Source organism: Oncorhynchus gorbuscha, unplaced genomic scaffold (assembly GCF_021184085.1).
Source record: "Oncorhynchus gorbuscha isolate QuinsamMale2020 ecotype Even-year unplaced genomic scaffold, OgorEven_v1.0 Un_scaffold_602, whole genome shotgun sequence".
NCBI classification, from domain to species: domain Eukaryota; kingdom Metazoa; phylum Chordata; class Actinopteri; order Salmoniformes; family Salmonidae; genus Oncorhynchus; species Oncorhynchus gorbuscha.
Window position 1 is genome coordinate 471,171 of NW_025745439.1, and position 11,373 is coordinate 482,543.

The 11,373-nt window shown below is 41.5% G+C and overlaps 1 protein-coding gene across 1 annotated transcript; it reads right to left on the bottom strand.

Moving 5' to 3' along the window:
• Positions 1-3,912: 3,912 nt before the first annotated feature.
• On the bottom strand, positions 3,913-8,848 carry LOC124019034 (ubiquitin carboxyl-terminal hydrolase 37-like). The gene is made up of 10 exons (XM_046334387.1): positions 8,559-8,848; positions 7,910-8,107; positions 7,499-7,630; positions 6,744-6,876; positions 6,498-6,634; positions 6,222-6,321; positions 6,013-6,092; positions 5,568-5,819; positions 5,047-5,128; positions 3,913-4,004 (listed from the first exon to the last, which is right to left on the bottom strand). Exons 2-9 carry the CDS (start codon positions 8,041-8,043, stop codon positions 5,104-5,106), a joined length of 993 nt encoding a protein of 330 aa, XP_046190343.1. The 5' UTR covers positions 8,044-8,107; positions 8,559-8,848; the 3' UTR covers positions 3,913-4,004; positions 5,047-5,103.
• Between the last annotated feature and the right edge of the window lie 2,525 nt (positions 8,849-11,373).

The window sequence follows — 11,373 nt, forward strand, 5'->3', positions numbered from 1 at the left end:
ATCACACTAAGACTGGTGGGAGTCATATCATGTAGTATATTATCACACTAAGACTGGTGGGAGTCATATCATGTAGTGTATTATATTATCACACTAAGACTGGTGGGAGTCATATCATGTAGTGTATTATATTATCACACTAAGACTGGTGGGAGTCATATCATGTAGTATTATATTATCACACTAAGACTGGTGGGAGTCATATCATGTAGTATATTATATTATCACACTAAGACTGGTGGGAGTCATATCATGTAGTATATTATTCACACTAAGACTGGTATCACACTAAGACTGTGTGGGGTCATATCATGTATGTATTATATTATCACACTAAGACTGGTGGGAGTCATATCATGTATTATATTATCACACTAAGACTGGTGGGAGTCATATCATGTAGTATATTATATTATCACACTAAGACTGGTGGGAGTCATATCATGTATTATATTATCACACTAAGACTGGTGGGAGTCATATCATGTAGTATATTATCACTAATGGGAGTCATATCATGTAGTATATTATCACACTAAGACTGGTGGGAGTCATATCATGTAGTATATTATCACACTAAGACTGGTGGGAGTCATATCTAAGACTGGTGGGAGTCATATCATGTAGTATATTATCACACTAAGACTGGTGGGAGTCATATCATGTAGTATATTATCACACTAAGACTGGTGGTAGTAGTATTATCACTAAGACTGGTGGGAGTCATATCATGTATATTATCACACTAAGACTGGTGGGAGTCATATGGTGGCCAGTGTTTCTAATCCACTGTGGTTGACTAGTTTTATTATCACACAGTATGTCAAGGTATGGTAATTGTTAAGGACTGGGGTGTTGAGCTCAACACAGGAAAAATCATAGAGGAATACTTGGTTCAGTCTGCTTTCTGCCAGGGAGATTATTACCTTTCAGCAGGACAATAACCTAAAACACGAGGCCAAATATACATTGGAGTTGCTTACCAAGAAGACATTGAATGTAACTGAGTGGCCAAGTTACAGTTTTGACGTAAATCTACTTGAAAATCTATGGCAAGACCTAAAATGGTTGTCTAGCAATGATCAACAACCAATTTGACAAACTTAAAGAATTTTGAAAAGAATAATGGTCATGTTGCACAATCCATGTGTGGAAAGCTCCTAGAGATTTACCAGGAAATACTCACAGCTGTTATTGCTGCCAAATGTGCTTCTACAAAGTATTGACTTAGGGATGTCAATACTTATGTAAAATCTATATTATATTTCATTTTCAATACATTTGCAAACATTTCTAAATATATGGGGTATTTTGTGTAGTTGAGTGATATATTTACTGCATTTTAAATTTAGTCGAACACAACAAAATGTGGAAAAAGTCTAGGGGTGTGAATACTTTCTGAAGGCACTGTATGTTAAGATGAATTCTCTAATTGTAAGTCTGCTAAATGACTAAAATGGAAATGTAATAGTAATTAATGGTAAATAATGTATTGTGTAATTTTGGAGTCACATTTATTGTAAATAAGAATAGAATACCATTATTAAAGACAATCATGAATGAATTGTGAATACTGATGAGTGAGTATTAAATCATAATACCCCCCAAAAATGCTAACCTCCCCTATTATTGGTAATGGTGAGAGGTTAGCATGTCTTGGGGTATGATATAAAATGCTAACCTCCCTATTATTGGTAATGGTGAGAGGTTAGCATGTCTTGGGGGTATGATATAAAATGCTAACCGCTGCTATTATTGGAAATGGTGATGGTGCGAGGAGGTATGATATAAAATGCTAACCTCCCTATTATTGGTAATGGTGAGAGGTCTCTGATATGAATAAAATGCTAACCTGCTAACCCCTATTATTGGTAATGGTGAGAGTTTAGCATGTCTTGGGGATATGATATAAAATGCTAACCTCCACTATTATTGGTAATGGTGAGAGGTTAGCATGTTGTGGGGGTATGATATAAAATGCTAACCTCCCCTATTATTGGTAATGGTGCGAGGTTAGCATGTCTTGGGGGTATGATATAAAATGCTAACCTCCGCTATTATTGGTAATGGTGAGAGGTATGATATAAAATGCTAACCTCCCCTATTATTGGTAATGGTGAGAAGTTAGCATGTCGTGAGGGTAAGATATAAAATGCTAACCTCCCCTATTATTGGTAATGGTGAGAGGTTAGCATGTCTTGGGGGTATGATATAAAATGCTAACCGCTGCTATTATTGGTAATGGTGAGCGGTATGATATAAAATGCTAACCTCCCCTATTATTGGTAATGGTGAGTGGTTAGCATGTCTTGGGGGTATGATATAAAATGCTAACCTCCCTATTATTGGTAATGGTGAGAGGTTAGCATGTCGTGGGGGTATGATATAAAATGCTAACCTCCCCTATTATTGGTAATGGTGCGAGGTTAGCATGTCTTGGGGGTATGATATAAAATGCTAACCTCCCCATTATTGGTAATGGTGAGAGGTTAGCATGTCTTGGGGGTATGATAAAATGCTAACCTCTACTATTATTGGTAATGGTGAGAGGTTAGCATGTCTTGGGGGTATGATATAAAATGCTAACCTCCACTATTATTGGTAATGGTGAGAGGTTAGCATGTCTTGGGGGTATGATATAAAATGCTAACCACCCCGATTATTGGTAATGGTGAGAGGTTAGCATGTCTTGGGGGTATGATATAAAATGCTAACCTCCACTATTATTGGTAATGGTGAGAGGTTAGCATGTCTTGGGGGTATGATATAAAATGCCAACCACCCCGATTATTGGTAATGGTGAGAGGTTAGCATGTCTTGGGGGTATGATCCTCTGTAACTTTCTCATTCAACATGATTTACCATTCATTACCCTTAAATTAATGGTGACATTCTGTACAGTGTGAAATATATGAAACATTTGATCTCCAATAGAAAAAAAGCATTTAATAGTGACAGGTCACAATGGTACAGTAAGGGTGTGGCGTCATTGTAAACATCGTTGATATTAAGCATCTCAATCACATCACGATAAAGGGAAGGAGTTCCCATAGGTCGTTTGGTGACCCGTTACTCAACTCACAGTACCAAGGTCACATCCATAGCCCAGCATTTTCATGTCTGTATTTATTCAAATGGAATACAACTGGAGAGTAACTTCAAAAGATTCTCATAGCATCTCTGAATCTTTATGTGACATTCCTCCTCCAGACCTGATTGGGTGTTAGAAGGCTCCATTACAGCTGCTTCCCTTTGTCACGTTTCCTGTTAGGACCGGCCTGAATCCCAGACGATAAATCTTCCTGAGTTAAAGAGTTACAACGGTCAACAGAATCATCTTAAATGGGATTTTCTTACATTTGCTTGTCTTTATTAATATTGCAGGTCTTCCGGTGTGACCATGCTGAATAAGAGGTTAGACACCACAGTGTATTTCACAACAGGAGGATTTCAAACCAAACCAAATAGAAGGGATGTTATATCCTCTAAATAATCACACTCTCTATCCACCACATCTACTTATGTACTACATTTAGTGTGTATAATTTATACGCTTTATACATGAGGTGAAGTAGTCAAATCAAGGGCAGATATTTATGACATAAGCTACTGAAAGAATGTTAATGCTCGTGTTGAAGAGCAGCATGATTGAAGTTGGGCTGAATGCTGCACCTGTTGAGGCAGGTCTGAGGGTGTTGGGGCTGGATCTTATTCTGCCCATGTTGAGACTGGGCCTGGTTCTTCCCATGTTGAGGCTGGGCTGGGTGTGTTGATGTTGGGCCAAGTGCTGCCCCTGTTGTGGCTGGGCTGGGGGTTTTGAGACTGGGCCTGGTACTACCCCTGTTGAGGCTGGGCTGGGGGTTTTGAGGCTGGGCCTGGTACTACCCTTGTTGAGACAGAACTGAGTGTTTGGAGGCTGGTCCAGGTGCTGCCCCTGTTTAGGCTGGGGCTGATGCTGGTGGCCCTGTTAGGCCCTGTGTGCTGGGGCCTCCCGCTCTATTGCCCTGTAGGGTGAAAGGAACCGTACACATAAATAGCAACACAAGAATATAGATGGTGAGAGTAAGCAGTACCTGAACATATAGAAGAGCATGTAGGCACTCCGGGCTCTGGTCCTCAGCACAGTGGCTTCATTGGACATTGACACCTGGCTGTCGTTACAGCAGAACCAGTTTCCACTGGCATGCAATATGTCACTAATGTAGTGCCCTGTGGAACAAGGAAGACAGACTAGAGGTCAAGGGTCAGGCTATTGTGGGTAATAGAGTGTTTTGTAACAGTTAAACCATTCATTTGGGAGGTCATTTTATCAGTTACATGTGTCAAGTTTTGAAATCAGAGATACAAATACACATGGCATTAAATGAGGCATGCCTCTCCATTCTTTTGAATTAAATTGAGCAAACTCTAAACATATTGCAGTGCTTGTTGGGATGACACTTCACTCTGAAGCCTGCAGCCTTGCTCGCTTGGCTGAAATGGCTGTTGGAGGGTCTAATTATCCCCTACCCCAGGGTTCCCCAAATGGCGCCCCGCGGGATAAATTTTGCCCAAGGGTGATTTTATTTGGCCCCCTATGTTTTCTGACCAAATAAAACATAATTGTTAAAAGACTGTAAAAACACCAGCAAATCAGCTCCAAGTTATTTTCATTTTGGAAATCTGTTTGAAAGTATTCCCACGCACAATAAAGAGATATATGTGGTTGTACACAAATGTAAGCAAGGTTTGAAATTAGTCAAATATTATATCTGTTTGGCCTTCCTACGGTATATTTGCAGTTTACAAATTATTTGTAATTTTGTTCCACACCCCTTCCCATCTGGCTAAGAAAAAAAAACTGGACCCGAGGCTGAATCTAGTTGATGATCCCTGGCCTTCACCCTCGTTAATGTTCACTTCCTCAGCTTTGGGATACTTGTGTATACGGCAGAGGCACACGTGAACATGCAAATTGAGATCCAAGGAGAAGGGAGTGATTTGGAATTCAGCTGATGTCATATGTATTGTGCATCTGCATGTGTGTGTTTGATGGTATTTACTTACCGGAGTTTGCGGAGCCTCCCAAATGAGAGACTACGCCAGTCAGCTGGTAGTAACCATTCACTGACTGTACTGGCTTCTGCTTCTGTAAGAAAACACATGTGATCATAGGATTCTCATTCCCTCTACAGTCCACCACACTGTCTACAGTCTACTACAGTACTAGTCTACTACAGGTCTACTACATCATGTACTCCTCATAACTATCTCAGTGTTCTGTCATAACTTATTTTTCACTGGTTTCACTCTCTCTCTCTCTCTTCTCACCACTGAGGCTGTCAGCAACACTTTCCCTAGTTCCTGCTCCTTTGAATCTGAGGGGTTAAATATACATATCAAGAGCTGTGAAAACGTGGTCACTTGTCTGAATTGCTCTGGACTAAAACAGCTCCCATACATCACTAAAGATATCTGAGAAACATTTTAAATTGCAGCTTCCAGCTTCTCTGTCAGCAGGACCGTTTTGGGAGTGGGTGGTTTGTGTGGTGTTGGAGCAAGAATAGTATTATGGTGCCATGACCTACATGAACAGCAGAGGGCGCTGTCTTTGGCCACTCCAGGTGGGCTGGAGACTTGGCTGGCAAGGGTCTGGGGGATGGACCCCTGGATGCTGGGGGCCTGGTTGGTGAGGGCCTGTGGGCTGGCACTGTGCAGGTGTGGCACCATGTCCCCACAGAGGGTGGAGAGCCTCAGCTCCGAAGGAAACAAAAGAGGAGCCTCCAGCTTCTCCAACCCCCCCAGGTCCTCCAAACCTCTTCAGATGCAAAACCAGCACACTGCCCAGAAACAGAGAGGAAGAGAGATGAACAGACAGACAATGAAACCAGTCAACAAAATAACAGATGAGTGAAATTTGTTTGTGGTGCTCAGCTCTAAGTCCTACAACCTGCTCAGGAAGGTAACTACTCCTAAAGGCTCAGGACATTAAACACTGCTAGTACTATGAGAGGTTATAAAGGGACAACTCACAGAGGCAGTGTGTGGAACTGCTCCACCTTTGAGGCGTGGAGGCCTTTACAGCCCTCACATGTGAATTCAACCTGTTCACTCTGGTTAGAAACAAAAGCATTACATAATGAATGATACCACTACAATAATAACATAGCGTATTCTGAGGCAGTGGGCAGCTTGCCCTGGGTGTTAGTCTCTACATGCAGGGCTGAGCCCTAAGTGCTTACTTTGAAAGTGAGTGCTAGGCTGTTCAGCAAGGTGCGCTCAGGGCTGAAGTCCAATGAGAGGTGGTTGTAGTCCTCTCTGGTGGACGACTCGCGCCCACAGCTTCAGAAGCAGGACAAAGAGAAGAAAAATGCATCAAGTCTGTTTCTGTTTCAGGTCTCTACAATGTTTCTGTTATGCCATGTGTTTTGTAATATTAATATATACTGTATATATATATATACATATAGAAAGATCATGTTCTCAGTAGATACATTACAACCAATGGGAGCTCTTACCTGGTACATGTGCGCACCGACACAAGCTGGAACTCCAGCTGGGAAACAGGGCAGGTATAGTTCATCCCGAGTGTCTTCAGAATCATGCCCTCCTCCTTCAGCTGGCACAGCATATTGACAAGTAACTCGTGTGCATCCTATGATGAGGAAGAGACAGAAACACACCAAGATAAAAGCAAATGATGAAGATAAAATGAACCCTTGCAAGAAGAGCACTCGTACACAAGAGAGTAGTGCCTCAGTTACCTGTTGCGTGTCCCCCAGATACTTCAAATCGTATCCCGACAAGGAGTACTTGACCTTCCACATGAGGTCTGCTTTTGAGGCCTGGTTTTCCACACTGTCAGGTAAACCTGAACGGTGCACATCAGACAGACTCCTGTAGGGGAGACAGAGAGTAAGTTAGCAGCTGACTGGATGGTGTCAACCTACTGGCTTACGCCTGAAGAGGCAGATGAGTAAATACAAATATGTTTTATCTAGTGGCACCCCATCATTAGAATTTATTCATTCCATTTGATGCAAATTCACCTTTGAGGACGGACAATGAAGCCAAACAACAAAAATGTGTTGTTTATTCTCATAAGATATTTGGTTTGGATACTGCTCTCAATTCCAGAGCATTTTAAAAAACTACCAAATTTCCCACGGTAAGGTGGAATGTTCAGTCAATGAGCATTATGGGTCATGTAGTCATTCTACACTTTCCAAATTGGCCTACAAAATGCCTACATCATAATCAGTGTGTCATTGTTGTTCCTCTTGGTTATGAAGATTCCAAAAACAAAAGGAAACTGGAAAAGAAACCATAAATACAATACACAGCAAAATATGAAGTGGTTACGTTTAGGAAAAGGGTTAGGATTAGTGAAAGTGCTATCTTAACCTGCTACGACAATCCCTTTCTGTAGAAGTGGCATGAAAAGAGTGTTCCTTCTTTAATTTATGACCACAATTAATGGGTGTGTGGGGTGAGTGTCTGCTTTTGAGCCTTCACTTACCTGAGCAGGTTGGAGAAGGGGGAGGAGCTCCAGAGTTGTTCCTGGTGCAGGATTTCCTTTGAGAAGGAAGGCAGGACCAGGAGGCACTGCAGGGTGGCGTTAAGGAAGCAAGTGTTGCCAATGTTAGGCAACCTGTGAAGAAGAAGCAGTCATCAGTACACACATACAGATTAATCATAACCTTCATATCTCTATAAAGTGATGATAATGGCAGGGGATAAGGGATACATTATATTTAACACAAAGAAGTGGATGTCCTTTAGACCAAGATTGACATAATTCATGGGTTTATAAATATCTAATAAAACGGACATGCTCGATAGTAAGCCCTATCCCCATAGTATATCAGACACTGATCTCTAAACAATAAATCACTTATATTCAATGCATTTGCAGTGTGTTGTGGTTTACCCAAGAAGTTCCATGTTGACCAGTGCCACCTGTTCTCCTCTGGCCCCCTGGGTCTCTTCTGACCCTCTGGTGGCTGAGCTGGTCCTGGGAAGAGTCATGCTTCTGGTGGCTGAGCTGGCCCTGGGAAGAGTCATGCTTCTGGTGGCTGAGACTGGTCTCTGGGGCCTTGGACTGGAGTGGTCCTGAAGAGACAGAGGTCTGGAAGGAGAGTAACAGGTCTTACGCCTCCAACACAGAGATATTATCACTCTACACAGTCTCTCTATTAAATACTGTACTGTACTATAAACACAGCTGAGTAGTTATGCATGTACTGCTGTCCATATACATGCAGTGTACCAAGTAGACCAGGCCAATAGGTTAGTACTCTCTTTATCCACTAGATGTAGACAGAAGAGGCTGAAACTACAGTTTGAGGAAAATAACTTTCTGGAACTGTGTTTATCAAGTGTCTCAGAGTAGGAGTCTGATCTCGGACCAGTTTTACATTTTAGATCATAGATCAATGAATCAGATTATTATGGACAGAGAGGACCTGATCCTAGATCAGCACTCATACTGTTGATTAACACTGGCCCTGGTCTGGTAGCACTAAACCCAACTCTCCAAAGAGACTCTAGGATGGCACTGTACTTTATGTTTGGATTACCTGACTGTTGTGCCCTCCTGACTGGTGTCTCCATGACGATCCAGAGGGTTGGTAGGAGAGGGAGAACTAGGGTGGGACACCACTGGAGAGGATTTCACTGGGGAAGGGTTTTTGGCAGGTGACTGGGGTACAGAGGGTTGTTCAGCAGGAGAGCAAGGCTGAGAGGAACATTTAACAGGAGAGGGAGGTGGATGGAGGGAGGAGAGTTGGTCAGAGGGTGAGGGGTCAGAGGTAGCGGAGCCATTCCGTTCAGAACGGTCAGATGGAATTGGAGAGGGGATGAAGTGCCCCTCTCCTTCTTCTTTCTTGTCTTCTGCTCCACATCAACTGAATTTGCTTTCTGACGTTTTTTCTGTTGACAAGAAAATGTGATAGTGCTAAATCCTTCCCCCCCCAGATCCCCAGCCAATGGAAGAGGGGGGTCATGAGAGCAGGAAGAGGTTGGCCTAAATGGAGAATCATAGGTATCTATCCTAAATCTCAAATAACACAGTATAGACAGGTTACATTGAGTGACATTTGCAATAGCCGAACTTCATGTACATTTCATGTACACTTTTTACGTATTTGTCAATCAGAATGTCATTTTACTTTTATTCTTCCCACTAGGTTTAAGAGAAAAATACTACTCCAGAATTATAGTAGTTGTTAATTGATTAAATGACCTGATTTCATACCTTCTTGCACCAGCAGAAACAAGCCATGTCGATAACCAATGAAGACTGATACATTTCCTCATTAACCCATTGTTCAAATTGGCTTTAAGACCATTGTGATGTCATCGGTCATGTATGACATCACCACCTGGCAACCCAATCTATAACATTTTAAAATATATTGTTCAATGAACAAATATGTTTTATTGAAGAGCAAAGTTATGCAGTATACATACAATATTGTAGATAATATGCTCCATTGTATTCTTGTTTCTTTTTACATTCATTTTTTGTATGTTGTTTCATTAAACTTACGACCACAATAAAGGCATTTTAAGTGCCTTCATCTTCATCTTCATAGTTTTTTGATAGCTTCCATGTTGTTTGTGGTTTGGTCATCGGTTTATTTAAATGCTAAATGCTTTTTCTCTTATTCACCAGCAGATGGACAAAGGGTTGGTTAAAAGAATGTGAACAGGTGATAAAGATTTAGCATAAACCTCAAACAACAATCCAGATTGGTTAAGGATAGTGCTGTCTTGCCAACTCCTACCAGCTAGAGTCCCAGGTCTGTTTAGTGCTGTCTTGCCAACTCCTACCAGCTAGAGTCCCAGGTCTGTTTAGTGCTGTCTTGTCAACTCCTACTAGCAAGAGTCCCAGGTCTGTTTAGTGATGTCTTGCCAACTCCTACTAGCTAGAGTCCCAGGTCTGTTTAGTGATGTCTTGCCAACTCCTACTAGCTAGAGTCCCAGGTCTGTTTAGTGCTGTCTTGTCAACTCCTACTAGCTAGAGTCCCAGGTCTGTTTAGTGCTGTCTTGTCAACTCCTACTAGCTAGAGTCCCAGGTCTGTTTAGTGATGTCTTGCCAACTCCTACTAGCTAGAGTCCCAGGTCTGTTTAGTGCTGTCTTGCCAACTCCTACTAGCTAGAGTCCCAGGTCTGTTTAGTGCTGTCTTGCCAACTCCTACTAGCTAGAGTCCCAGGTCTGTTTAGTGATGTCTTGCCAACTCCTACAGTCCCAGGTCTGTTTAGTGATGTCTCAGAGCTAGAGTCCCAGGTCTGTTTAGTGCTGTCTTGTCAACTCCTACTAGCAAGAGTCCCAGGTCTGTTTAGTGCTGTCTTGTCAACTCCTACTAGCTAGAGTCCCAGGTCTGTTTAGTGATGTCTTGCCAACTCCTACTAGCTAGAGTCCCAGGTCTGTTTAGTGATGTCTTGTCAACTCCTACTAGCAAGAGTCCCAGGTCTGTTTAGTGATGTCTTGCCAACTCCTACTAGCTAGAGTCCCAGGTCTGTTTAGTGCTGTCTTGCCAACTCCTACTAGCAAGAGTCCCAGGTCTGTTTAGTGCTGTCTTGTCAACTCCTACTAGCTAGAGTCCCAGGTCTGTTTAGTTATGTATTTAACTCCTCAGTGGTTCTTCCATTAAAGTTGCATCATATTGCAGCACAGTTTGACCACCAGAGAGCATTCTATGAGAAACATTTAACCGTTTTTATTGAAATTATTTAATAACAGAGATTGTTGCCATTAACACACGTTACTGTGTTGTTTTTCTCTCTCGCAAAAACACACACATACACGCTCACCCTCTATAACCACTCTTATATTTACAGTGGTGATGAACAGCTGGAGGCATTTTGTTGTGAATTCTGAAAACAAGTCAACCAAACTCAGAAATACATTTCACTGGTTGCCATGGTGAATAATCCGATAATAATTGGTTGGACACATGAAAGGAAACAAAGAGTTTACCGGAATCTCAAAAGGAAAATACTACTAAATACTCAACAATTTTCAATAGTAGATCTAATTACATTTAGAGGATTCTAAATTAATATCGAATTGGTTTTTATACAATGATAATGCAGGGATAATAATAAATGCATATATTTGTAGGGGTTGGGCAAATCTGGTTTTAAAGTACTTAAGCATTGAATACATTGAAGTTTTCCCATTTTGGCCTTTAGGCTACACTTTACAATAGGACTCATCTCTGACTGCCTGCAACATCTACAGTGGTACAATATAAATATATTTTTGAATTACTTTAAAAAATATATATGTTTATTAAGTTGTCTTGCTTTTCTCAGAGCAGCACAAAACGGTGCTGAAATAGTTGACCATATGCAGGTAGGCTTTTGCTTCAAATCCTATTGTAACAA

Coding starts and splice junctions, on each gene's coding strand:
- LOC124019034 (XM_046334387.1), bottom strand. CDS start 8,043: ATGACTCTTCCCAGGGCCAGCTCAGCCACCAGAAGCATGACTCTTCCC. Junction 6,322..6,497: donor TCGGTGCGCACATGTACCAG/GTAAGAGCTCCC, acceptor CTGCTTCTGAAG/CTGTGGGCGCGAGTCGTCCA. Junction 6,093..6,221: donor GCCTAGCACTCACTTTCAAA/GTAAGCACTTAG, acceptor GTTTCTAACCAG/AGTGAACAGGTTGAATTCAC.